We start from the raw sequence: 13,138 nt of genomic DNA on the forward strand, positions 1-13,138 counted from the left end.
CCTCGCTGTCATCGGTCGAGGATCGCCCAGACGGGCCGAATCCTGCAAGAGCTGCTCTCCCCTAAACAGACAGGCAGACACGGGCCCTAGATCGCCCCCCTGGCCACTCCGCTGTGCCCACGGGCCCTGCGTGAAGCTCGCACAGGCAGGGAGTAGCGTCCCGAGGGGCCGTAAAGAAGGCTGGGACCAAATGCAAAGTCCACTCTGCCTTTGCGCTAAAATCGGCGTTTCCCTCGTTTAGGTATAAAGACGGCAGTTTGATCTGCCAAGCAGGAGAGCCGGGGAAGTACAGAATCGAGAACAAGTATGGTGTGCACACCCTGGAGATCAACAGGTGAGGTCTCGGTGGGCCTGGCCACGGGCCCTGGGACGCCTGCCCCAAATAGTCAGCGCTGCTCATGCGGGAGAGAAACCGAATTTAAAGCCAGGAGGTCGGGTTGCACCCCGTCCCTGTGTGTGCCACGTGCTCTCGGTGGTATTTCCGAGTTAATCTGTGGTAGAAGCTTCCCTGGTTATCCTCGGTGTCGGGCCGCAGGGAGGCAAACCCGGTGGTTTTGTCCGGGCCCCTGCTCTGGGAACAGGGCAAGTGGTTTAAGGACAGATGGACACGCTCAGGTGTAAAGGTTATGGTGGGTGCAGAGGATTCCTCCACACCTGTCCGGCCGCGGGGCTGCGTCTCGTACAGGTTTGAGGAGGAGTCCCTCAACCCGGGCTCCCCAAGGAAATACAACTTTTGTATTTTTTTTCTCAGAAATTGAAGAAAATGTAGGATACAGGTAAGTAAAAGAAAAAAATCGTATTTCCCACAGCTGGCATCCGTACTTTGCTGGATGGACAGCATGTCGTTTTCCTTATACGACACATACACAGGCATGCACACACACACTGCATCCACGTTGACATACGTGATCTAAACAGGTGGTGAGTGTGTGTGTAGGATGTCACATCGAGTCCTTTCCAGGAAAAGATAAGGGATCCTAATATAAAGGCAAGAAATCAGTAAGGCGTGAGAATATATAACTTTCCTGGGTTCGCTGTTACCACCCTGTGGAGCCACCATGCCATAATTAGGTTCAGTTTACTTAGAGGGAAAGGAATCCCCAGTAAAATAGCTCCAAGGAAATAATTCCCAAGACGACTCGTGGAAGTCACGAGTCAGTACAGCGTCACCTTTACCTGGCTCCGTTTTCCAGACACACTTCTTCCGCCGAGGGGATTCTCTCCTGTTTTGTTGAAAAGCCTTCGTACCTGGGTTCCCTTAAAGAGAAGGTGATTCTGAGGGCGCTCCGTCTGGCGACCAGGGGGTGGGGCCCAGGCCCCTGCCCCAAAAGGGCAGTGGGGTGTGCTCCTCGGAGCGGGCGGGGGCGCGGAGGGAGACCACCACGAGGAAGCGTCAGGGGGCGGGGGTCCTTCCAGACCCACCGGCGGGTTTCGTGCCGAAGGCCGGCCAGGCGATGGGACTCGCCTGGGGGGCGGTGAGGAGCCCGGTCCGACACGGAGCTGGGGGCTCCCTGAGCTGACGCAGCGGGCTTCCCGAGCATGAGGACGAGGCCCAAGGTCGAGGTTCGGCGGAGGCTGACCCAGGTTGATCCGGGCGGGAGTCTTTGCCGGCTCCCCTCCACCCAGCGGGAAGTCGGTCTCGCCTCCTTTCTGCGCTTTCCTTCGTCGCCCTCGCTCTTTCATCCTCTGCCTCCTGCCCGTTTTCTCCCTCCCTGTTTCCCACTCTGACGTTGGGGTAGAGCCCAGGCGTGAGCCCCCAGGAACGGCCCACCCAGCACTCAGGACCGCCCCGCACGGGGCGCCGGCTGGCTGTCAGCCCCAGGCTGTGTGTCCCCCCCCCACCCACCGTCCTCACGCGAGGCCAACTTCCTCGTCAGTCACACGCACCCGGTGTGTGCCTCTGGAGGCCCGGAAGGTTCCCCGTCACCAGAACTGTCACTGCACCCACAGATTACTTAGAACAGGTGTTAGAAGACTGTAGGGAGCATGGACGCATCTGACAAGTCGTTACCCTGTGTTGCCAGGTAAATAGGAGGCTCTTTCAGGAAGCTGGAGGTTCTGGCCTCATGGGCCTACTGGTGCTGTTTATTGACAACCTACTGTGTACCAGGCACTGGTCCACATGCTTGGGATACAGGACCAACACTGAGGTCCTCATCTCTGAGGTCTTACGTGCTGGCATAAGGAGGTGAACCGTAAGCGTAATAAAATAGTGAGTTAGAGAATAAATCAGGAGGCTGTGGTACTGGGCGTGGGGAATGGGGGTCTCTTGGTGTGGGGGCGGGCTAGGTGGTGGGGTTAAGTGGGGTGGTCAGGCCAGCCCTCCCTGAGAAGACATCTTCTGAACAAGGCTTACAGGAGATGGTGAATGGGATAGATGGGGAGTTGGGCCACGAGGGTGCCAGCCCGAGGCGGCAGCTGCAGTAGAGGCTCCGAGAGGTTGTGTCCCAGCCCCTCGGGCTGGTCTGGGCTGTGGCCGGCGAGGGACAGGAGGTCAGAGATAGAGCCGGGACCGTGAGGGCCACACGGACACTGTGGGCCGTGGCAAGAACTTTGAGGGGGGCGGTGGGAGATCTCACCCGTGTCTTGAAAGGGTCTAAAGCCTGGCTCTGAACAGAAGGCAGGGCTGAGTGCTGGTGGCCATGCCGTGGCTGGCGAGAAGGGCGTGGGCTCTACACGGGTTCTGGAGAGAGAACGACAGGAAGTGTGACAGATCGGAGGCGGGGTGCTCGTGGAAAGGGGGCCGCTGAGATGAGCAGGCAGAAGGGGGGCGGGTCTAGGTACAAGCACGCACAGAGGGTCAGGGTCTCCTCGCCTGGGGCATTGGAATGCCCTGGCCCCTTGCTGCAATTTTCAGAGACTAGTTCTCTCTCCTTTGGTTTCCACAATTCATGAAACTTTAGTGGACGGAGAGCCACGCTCTGTAGAAGGAGAATGTCCACCCTCATTTGGGGGTGCGTTTGTGCTCAGGGACATCTCCTTCTCTGGCCTGGGGTGCGTTGTGGCCGGTGAGGGTTACAAGGGTCAGGCTGACGATCCAGCCAGCTCCCCTCCAGCCGCGTGGTAAGGACAGTTTTAAGAGGAAAAACCACTTTCCACTCTCAAGTATGAAACTTTTAAATTTTTAAAAAATGCTTATTTATTTTTTGAAAAAGAGAGAGAGAGAGAGAGAGAGAGAGAAAGGGCAGAGAGAGGAGAGAATCCCAAGCAGGCTCCATGCTGTCAGCACAGAACCCCACGCAGGGCTTGATCCCACGAACCCATGACCTGAGCCGAAATCAAGAGTTGGACACTCCCCCGACTGAGCCGCCCAGAGGCCCCAAAACGTTTAAATTTATACAGGCTTTGGACCAAACAGACTGATGAATCCTCGAAGGGCCCCGGATGCCGTCATCCGCAGTTCGTGAACCCAGATAGGCCTGGGTCGAGACCCTCTGGGCAGAGGCAGTGTGAACCTTCTTCAGACACAGAGTGGAGGTGGGGGGGGCGGGGCCCGCAGCTGCCGCTGGGCTCAGCTGTTCATTCCAAAGTGCTGACCTGCCATCATTTGATCTGTGGCCGTTCCGAGTGGTGGGGAATGTGCTGGCCACGTCTGTTGGGAGGGCAGGGGCGGGAGGAGGGGGGGGGGGGTTGCGAGCCTCTTCCTTCGTGGCCGCAGGAGTGACGTTCACCTCCAGGAATACTCCTTGGCGGCCGTCTGAATTCTTAAAGTGCCGGAAGGGAAGCTTCTGACCCTTTGGTGCTGTTCGAATTCGACACTATTTTATACGCTCGTAAGATTTTCTCTGGGGACTCATCATGCGCGTCCTGTTTCTTCAGGGAATTTTAATGCTGCTCTCCTAGTGTAATGAGAGCGTTTAGAGGGATCTGGCTCCCGTTTTCTTTGTAGCACCGCCCCCCCCCCCCCCCCCATTGCCTGCTGAGCTCAGCACGGCTGACCTCCTCTTGCACTTTCTTTAGACTTCCATACGCAAACTCTGATTCGAGTTAAATGGTGAACCCCGCGTAAGGACATTGGGCCAGAGTAGCCAGGGCAGGCCACAGACCACTGAAACATTCGTCTGTCCTCTTTAAACTAGATACAATATCATGAGTCCTTTTCGAGGCAGTTCAGATCAAGACTTTGAGACACAGAAGTGCCCCCGGGAAGTTTGTACAAACGGGGACCAAAGGAACCCCCCTCTGTCTGTTCCGGCAACCTGTCCCAACAGAAAATAAAACCGTTTGCCTCTTAATCACTCGCTTACGGTTTCTCACAGCGCGAAGGACAGGCCGGAAGCAGGCTCTGCCCCGGGGGGTGGGGGTGGGGGTGGGGGTGGGGGTGGCGGAGGATGGGGAGGGGATCGCCCAATGCCACCTCCCGGTGCGGCCTGGGGGAGGAGAGAGAGAACGCAGTCCTGCTGGCCCGTGGGAAGGTTGGACAGAATTTTGAGTTGGGTACAGTCTCCTCAAAATCTGCGTGCCCGGCCCGTCCACCCTCTGCTTCCACGCTGCCCCAGTGCCCCAGACACTGTCCTTCCCGCAGCCCGCACGCAGCACCAGCACGGGGCAGCGTGTGTGAGCAGGACCCCCATACACCCAGGGACGCTTCCTTACAGCCTCTCGATGTCCCGGCGTTTTTTGTGCAACATAAAACGTTTGCAAAGGGGAAACGCGAAAGCAACGAGATAAAAGTAAACGTAAGACCAAGTGCCGACTTATCCACAGCCAGCACCTGTGTGGGACGCCCTCCCCGGACGGTTGCAGTAAATCAGGGCGTCTGAATACTTGGGCGTGTGGACTTCCTCGCACCCCGGACGAGCGCCGTGGACCCTGTTCTGGATAAATGCACACGAGCACATACACAATCAGTCTATGTGTCACCGAGGGAAGGTTCCAGCTCCTAAGTGCCGGCTTTCTCCTCCCCAGCCCCATCCCTGCCGCTAAGTACGAAGTGATAATTGGTCCCTTGACAACCTGTCAGTGCTAATGTGTTAGGGAGCTCCCCTCCGTCTCTTATTCTCGGCTGAGACACCAGCTCAGAATCTTGTAGAAGTTGCTGCCTGGCTGGGTCCTGCCCTGCAGGACTCACCCTGCCCCTTCCTTCCCTTCTCCGAGTTGTTTCCAGGGACTCTGTCACAAGGCGCATTCCCTTCCCCTGTCCCTTCTGGCTGTTCCACCCACAGAGACACGAAACAGCAATTAATTGCAGTTCTCAAAACGCTTAGAAGTCTGTTTTGCTTTGTTGGAACGTGGAGGCAGAGGAGAGAGCCCGAGTCATGGAGCGAGCAGGGAAGCATCTTCGAACTTGGGTCCGGGAGCTCTGCTAATATGTTTTCATGAATAATGTACGAGCGAGGGACGGTCCTACAAACTACAAGTGTTTTCAAATACGTTGTTTTATTTGATTGTCAGAGTCACCTGAGTGAAGGGCAGGTACACGGTAGACGTACCTGAGAAGTTTAAGGCGGATGCTATCTATCCGTTACAAAGTCAGCGGATGAACTCGTCAGGCAGGTGGAGCGAAGGCGAGGATCTGACGTGACCCGTCTGCCGGCTCGTAATATCCCAGCACCGCTTGCCGAGTGCCTGTGGTTGCTGCACTTTTTAAAGAGTCTTTCTTTTTAAACTTTATTTATTTTGATGGAGAGAGAGAGAAAGAGAGAGAGAGAGCGAGCATGTGCGTGATGGAGTGGGGCAGGGGCAGAGAGAGGGAGAGAGAATCCCAAGCAGGCTCCATGCTGTCGGCACAGAGCCCGACTCGGGCTCGATCCCACGAGCCGTGAGATCGTGACCTGAGCTGAAGTCGGACGCTTAGCCATCTGAGCCACCCAGGCACCCCTGCCGTACTTTGAAAAACTGCTAAAATATACATTGAAGGCAAAATGGGAAGATTTGGTGTGTAAACCACGGGGCACAGCCTGAGGACCACCGGTACGAAGTCCAGGAGGCCAAGGAGACAGGAAAGAGATTCACGATGCCCAAGTGGACAGCGCTAAGTGGCCTCCCCATACGTGCTCCCTGAGGACCCGTGTTCCCGTGGCGGCCGGTCTCCCCGCCTTGCACGTGGCTCAGGGTCGGGACACCCTGACCCGGCGGTTCTCACAGACCTCCGTGCTTCTCTCCGTGTGGCCTCGGCTGTGCCGTGCTGTTGCCGGTGGGGGTGCTGCTTCCAGGGGCAGGTGTGGGGCTGATCCCAGACGCCGGATGCCCTCCTGTCTGCAGAATGCGTTTATGAAAACGGAATGGCTTGGGGCGCCGGGGTGGCTCGGTTGGTTAAGCATCCCACTCTCCGTTTCGGCGCGGGTCATGACCTTGTGGTTCGTGAGTTTGAGCCCCGTGTTGGGGCTCAATTTCCTGCCTATATCCGTGGTCTCTGTGACGTTTTCTGTATTCTGTTGGGAAGCTTCAACTTTTTCCAGATCAGTTTTGGGGGGGGGTGTGGAGGGGCTCCAGCCTGGAGAAGCTGGGGTCTGGTGGTTCCTGGGTCACGGTTCTTTCTGGAGGCCATCATCCCTATGGCCCTGGGCGTGGCTGCCTGGGCTGGGTCCAGTTCGACACCTTCAAAACACCCCCGAGTGGGTGCTTCGTATCTGTTATTTTGGGGCTTGGGAAATACTCTCCCGTCCACATGGGAACCCCGGGTGTGGAGTGAGGTGGAGTTCATTTTCCCGGTGGTGGAGGTCGGGGGGGCCTTCCCATTGGCAAAATAAAGCCACGAATCCTACAGAGGAAGAATTGTTGAGCCAGAGGGGAACAGAGACTTCCCCTTGAGAATGCAGTCGAGGAGATCGAGAAGCATCTGTACTACTGTTTTCCTCGAGGACAGGGAAGCCATAGTCTGGGATCAGACCTTGCGTGTCTATAATTAACAGCTCGTTCCACAGAGCTGGCATTGTTCTTAAACAAACCACTCACGAACAAAGGATCTGGGTCACACGCGTGGCTTTCGAGGAACCTTGTGCTCAGATTAGGGTCACCGGCCCCTGCAGAACAGTCCCACAGTGCATTCAGGGCATGACCTTGCTTTCTCTCCTCCAAGGGCGAACTTTGACGACACGGCAACGTACTCCGCGGTGGCCACAAACGGGTACGGACAGGTGTCGACCAACGCTGCCGTGGTCGTGAGAAGTGAGTTGTCCTCCCGGGGTGCGGGCACGCCTTGGCGCCTCCCGTCCCCCGTGCCCTTCAGCGGCTTGTCTTGCAGGGTTCCACGGAGACGAGGAGCCGTTCCGTTCGGTGGGACTCCCTATCGGATGTAAGTCCGCTGTTTTCCTTTTTGTGCAGAAAAACGCGTGGCGACGCAGCACTAAAAAGTCATTTTCTGAGGGTCGAATCGTTTCTTAAAGCCGTGTGTTTGCTGGCACTGCTAGTATGCTGACAGGCTGTCCCCACGTAACTCTGTGGCTAGGTGGAACTCTGAGACGCTGGTGAAACTGACGGACCTCACACCTTTGGATTGGGGACAACACGGGATCCAGATCTTTGACCTGAATGCGTGCTGTTGCCACAGGGCCCATTTATAGCAAACAGCCACCGTCGAGCAGGGTGACGGCGTGTGGCAGATGACGTTCAGAAGCTGGCTCGGGGCCCTGCCTTTAAATGGTGGACGCTCCCTTCCCGCTGTGTGTGATGCCCGTAGCCCCTGTGACTTCGGACCTGGCTCTTTCGCTTACCTGTTGGGAAGGTTCTCCCTCTCTGCACTGTGGACACGTGTCTGATGCTGTCAGCTCCTCTGCGGGGCTTGGGGACTGGAGGCCACCGGTGGGCCCCCTGTTTCCAAGGCGACCTGAGGTGGGCCCCTGATGAGGCAAGTCGAGTGTCTTCCTGAGTCCCAGGGCTGGTGTCGAGCCAGAAGGCCAGGAAGCGGGGGTGGCCCGAGTCGGGTGAGGGTGGAGAAGGGAGCCGTGTCCATAGCATCTCCAGGACCAGGACTTGGCAGGCTGACTCAGTGACTTACCGTGGCTCTTTCACGGGATGGGAGTGAGGTTTGGGGTTGACCTGACCTTCCGAAAGAATAATCGTGTGATTCCACAGCAGCTTTCGTTTTACCCTGACGGGAGGTGGAGATGTTACAGGTCAAGTGTCGGTGAAGACCTGACTTCAGGTCGGGTGCCCGAGGGGAAAGCCTTTCTGGCAGCTGCTGGACACTTGTGTGTGGTCGGCCTTTGGCCATTTCTGGGTCAGGTATTGGATTGGCGCGTGTCCTTCCCTCGGGGGTTGTCGAAGACCATTAGCAGGCGAGCAGGACAAGTTCAGAGCTGACAGGTGGAGAGGCAGGGAGGCCCGAGAACGTGTGTGTTGGGGAGACGTCTGACGGTGTCCCCTGGGTTCCAGGGACCATGTGGAGCCCGCTGGGAGGATGGCCCTGAGGCACCGGTGGAGACGGAAGGGACCTTGGGGGCTGTCCCCTGGTCCCGTCCCCCGGGGTTCCTCTGTTGGTTAAAATTGTGTCTGCTTCAGTAAAACCTCTGCGGTATCTATAACATACTGATATGCACGGACCGTGACATAATAGATGCTGTGCAGTTGGTCACCACCCGTGTTCAGCAGATGTGAATGTTTTCCCACTTTTTTCAGTTATTTTTAAAAAATTGGAGTCCGATTGGCAGAACACAAAGCTAAGCATCTTCAAATGGACACTTCGGTGACCCTCGGGTGTTTTTAGGGAGCAAAACTATCAGGAGTTGAGGAGTCTCCACAATCCTTCCCTCCTTCCCCTCACCCGTCTTCCTCCAAGAAGAAACCGTTACCTTGGAGCTCCCAGCTCCTTAAAAACATCTTCCCTGCAGGCATGTGTTTCTAAGTCACAGGTGGTTTTTATTTCGAAAATTTACTGCGCGCTTTTTTTCTAAAATACTGCCCCCTCCACTAAACAGTGTATTTTTGAGATTCAGTTTCGCTGCCTCTGGATCTGGTTAATTCATTTTGTCTGCAGCGTAAATGGCATTCAGTTGATGAATGTGCCACGGTTCATTCTGACGACGAGAAAGCCCCCCATGTGGGGTCGATGCAGGATTCAAACCCTTTACTCTTACCTGTGGTTCAGACTCCGGGTTGCCTCCTGTCCCACCTGGTTCTGTCCCCTCTGTCACAGAGGGTCTGCTCCTCTCCAGGACGGGTCTTCTGGTTCTCTGGGAGTGGGTTAGTGAGCTCAGCTGCCAGGACACGACCACACGCTGGGGGCCTCAACCTCACGCGTCTACTCACGGATCTCAGAAGTCAGAGATCACTGTGTCGGCCCAGCGGCTGCGGCCCCCTTCCAGCTGTGCGGACGGCGCCTTCTCACCGCGTCTGCACACGGAGGAGAGAGAGCCCGAGCGTCTGCCTGTCCTGATAAGGACGCTAGTCCCATCACGGAGCCCACCCTCATGGCCTGATCTAGAACTCCCCCCCTTCCCAAGACCCCGCCTCCTCGTACCTTCTCTCTGGGGCTTAGGGCTTTGACACGTGACTTTGGGGGACACCAGTCTATCCCATCACATACCTCCCTCGAGGACAGGATGTGTGACGGTGGATTGGGGGACTTTCGCGGTCATGGCCTGCTGTACACCTGCTGGGCTGGGAATGGCTGCGCCTGCCACTGTGACGCTGTCCCGCTCTCCCTGCACAGTGCCCCCTTCGTCCGTGATCCCATACATGCACTTTGACGTCCAGTTTCTGGAGAAATTTGGAGTCACCTTCAGGAGGGAAGGCGAGACTGTCACTCTCAAGTGCACGCTGCTGGTGACGCCGGAGCTGAAGAGGGTGCAGCCGCGTGCCGAGTGGTACCGGGATGGTGAGTGTGATGTGGGGACGACCCCCCGACCGGGGACACCCCTGGGCATTCGTGTCCCCGCCGTGGTCGCTGCAGACAGCACGGCAAGCAGGGAGACTGGGGAGAGCCGGGAGACTGCCACGGACCCTGACCTTCACCCCGGCGTGTGAGAGGTTAACGGGGGTGCCCGAATTTAGAGGAGGCACAGGAGATCTTTATAGCTGCCTAAGAAGGGTCTTTCTGGGGTTAAGAAGAAGCAAGGTGTCTGTGTCTTTGTGTTCCTCCTTGGCTAAAACAACCCCCGCCATTTATCGTGTGTCGGACTGTGTGTTGAATGTGACACCCTTCTTCCACGCGGACCCGAGACGGGGATGGGGTTGTGGCTCCCTGCGACAGGTGGGCGCTGCGACAAGGGGCTTGTTCAAGGTGCTTCCTGCGCAGCAGGACTGGGGCAGACGCTGCGCGTCTTCCCAGCGTGCACGGCTGTCCTGCGCGGCGCAGGGACGGTGCGAGAGGGTTTTCCTTCATCGTGTCTGCCCTGGGGCTCCTGACAGAAACCGGTTTTCTGTGCAGCCAGTGCGACTGGCCTGCTTATCTCCTCTTGGGCCCTAACACGGTGCAAAATATGACAAGGACGTAGGCCAGCCTGCCCACAAGGTATTTATAATCCGGCTGCAGGAAAATAGAAATATAAAGCCGTGTCTTTTTAAAGTGTAAGAAATGTCCCAGAACGTGACGCTTTGCCAAATACATGGCAAGGACCACGTGTCCAGTCTGAGCGGAGCCGAGGGAGGGAGGGGGACACTCTTTGTGGTGACAGGCGGGATTTAATTTACCCTCTGTAGTTCTAATTTAAGACAGGAGGTCTAAGTTGAGTTCCAAGATTCTAATTTACTTCTTCTGTGGAGAATGACATAGGTTTGAGGAAAGTTTTCATTATGTCCCCGGAGGATAGTGACGTCAGCTTTGGAGGGTTTCCTAGTGACGGGGAAGCGCCTGGCATCCGAGTGACGCGGCACTTCCCTGGCCTTGACCTGTGTGCGGAGAACTTGTGCTCGGAGCCAGTGCCTGGCCTGTCCCCATGGCGAGCTGGGGCCTTGTGGCATTAGGGGGCTTAGCTGTGCCAGACGCCCCGCGTGCACAGTCACGGTAAGATCTTCACGGGCTTTAGTACTCAAGAGGGAACCGGTAGAGACTTATCAGTGGCTTATTTGTAGACATTCAAATGCAAGGAGATTTGGGGATTTTTTTTTACCCTTTAAAATTCATGAGCTGTGAGGCTCCAGGTGGCTGGTAAACCCCAAGGTGATGTCAGCCCGAGGAATGCTGTCCTCCGTGAGGCACGGCAGGTACACCGTGCAAACGGGACATGTGGAATTGGGGACACAAGTTACGATGGATTAGAACTCTAATCTAACAGGAGGAGGGAGAACCACGTTTACTCATATTAAAACCCGAGACCCACCCTTGGGTGTGATTTGCACTTGAGGCCGATTTGGCAAGTCCTGAGATGCTTATGGAGCCCGTGGTGGGGTGGGCCTCTGCTGGGGGGACTGGCTCCTGGCTAGACATGCCACTGCAGCTGATGGGCCCTGGTCTTAAATACATGTGACTGCAAGCAAGTCACATATGTACGTGCCGTGCATTCCCTATGGCACGTGAGGGACTTTGTGGGGACAGACAGGTCCTCGAGAGCACGAGCCACGACAGCATCCTGCCGGGAATAGCCTGGTGTCTTAGTCCGTCCCGGCTGCGCCGACAGAAATACCACGGCCGGGCGGCTCACACAGTGGACGGACCTCCCACACTTCTGGAGGCTGGAGGTCCAAGACCCGGGTGCCCGCAAGGCCCCCTCCCCCCACTGGCTTGCAGACTGGGGAGCGTTCCCCCTCCACTCCAATGACTTGATCATCCTATCTCACTCACTCCTTTCTGGAGTGTTAACATTTTAACGTTGTGTTTTGTATTATATCACATTATATTTTTATATTATATTTATATTTATATTATACTTACTGTGTATCAAGTACTGTGCTAGTTCCTCTGGATAAGAGAGAAAAAGTGATAAAATATTTTAAACTTTCTATTTTTATGATACTTAAAATTTTTAAAAAATATTTTTTATTTTTATTTGAGAAAGAGTGTGAAGGGGAGGGGGCAGAGAGTAGGGGAGAGAGAGAGAGAATCCCAGCAGGCTCCACACTGTCGGGACAGAGTGCTGCTGAGTGGGGCTTCGCCTCTTGGGTTCCAGGAATGGAAAGTCCTACTGTGTGCAGCAGGGTACTTTGTCGGGCAATGCACTCCTGAGCCTGCCAGTCAAGCCTGAGACAAGCCTGTTTTTATTATTTTTTTTTTTTAATTTTTTTTTCAACATTTATTTATTTTTGGGACAGAGAGAGACAGAGCATGAACGGGGGAGGGGCAGAAAGAGAGGGAGACACAGAATCGGAAACAGGCTCCAGGCTCTGAGCCATCAGCCCAGAGCCCGATGCGGGGCTCGAACTCACGGACCGCGAGATCGTGACCTGGCTGAAGTCGGACACTCAACCGACTGCGCCACCCAGGCGCCCCGACAAGCCTGTTTTTAAAATGGAAAATACACAAGTAACTTTTTTCTTATACAAATGTCGTGTCTGTTTTTTGCAAAAAAAAAAAAAAACCCTAAATTGGAATTTTTCTCACCCTAAAATTACTCTTTTTTAGAAATTTTTTTCTTTTTAATGTTTATTTTTGAGAGAGGGAGAGAGAGAGAGCACACAGAAGCAGGGGAGGGGCAGAGAGAGGGAGACACAGAATCGGAAGCAGGCTCCAGGCTCTGAGCTGTCGGCACAGAGCCCGACGCGGGGCTCGAACTCACGGACCATGAGGTCATGACCTGAGCCGAAGTCAGACGCCCAACCCACTGAGCCACTCGGGTGCCGCATCCCCAAAATTACTCTTACCGCTTGGCTGTAGAATATATCTTGTGTGTGTACATACATGTTAAAACAGGGAAGATACATTCACTTACAACTCTCCTTTTCTTCATTTCACAAAAGGCCGCACCGTGTCTCCGTGACAGTAGTTGTTTGATGTCATTGGCTCTGGGGCACCGTATCCCATTGTAGGATGGTCCGTATTTGTCCTCGGTCTCAGGGCTTGAGTTGGTCTTTATTTTTCCCATTAGGAACAATTCGGGTTTTTTTTTTTTAGAGCTTATTTATTTTGAGAGAGAGGGAGGGAGGGAGCAAGCAGGGGAGGGGCAGAGAGAGAAGGAGAGAGAGACTCCCAAGCAGGCTCTGTGTTGCCAGCACGGAGCCCGATGTGGGGCTTGAACCCACGAACCGTGAGATCGTGCCCTGAGCCAAAGTCAAGAGTCAGATGCTTAACTGACGGAGCCCGCCAGGTGCCCGGGGACAGTTC

At 55.4% G+C, this 13,138-nt stretch overlaps 1 protein-coding gene across 3 annotated transcripts in view; it reads left to right on the forward strand.

The window, feature by feature from the left end:
* Nucleotides 1-13,138, forward strand: part of MYOM2 (myomesin 2) — a 74,342-nt gene that overhangs the window by 12,526 nt on the left and 48,678 nt on the right. For all 3 annotated transcript variants that reach the window (XM_045451766.1, XM_045451773.1, XM_045451777.1), the window contains 4 exons: nucleotides 242-334; nucleotides 7,022-7,110; nucleotides 7,187-7,237; nucleotides 9,593-9,757. In XM_045451766.1, coding sequence (XP_045307722.1) covers nucleotides 242-334; nucleotides 7,022-7,110; nucleotides 7,187-7,237; nucleotides 9,593-9,757 — 398 coding nt within the window. The remainder of the gene's footprint in view (nucleotides 1-241; nucleotides 335-7,021; nucleotides 7,111-7,186; nucleotides 7,238-9,592; nucleotides 9,758-13,138) is intronic.

This window comes from Leopardus geoffroyi, chromosome B1, assembly GCF_018350155.1.
Source record: "Leopardus geoffroyi isolate Oge1 chromosome B1, O.geoffroyi_Oge1_pat1.0, whole genome shotgun sequence".
Taxonomy (NCBI): domain Eukaryota; kingdom Metazoa; phylum Chordata; class Mammalia; order Carnivora; family Felidae; genus Leopardus; species Leopardus geoffroyi.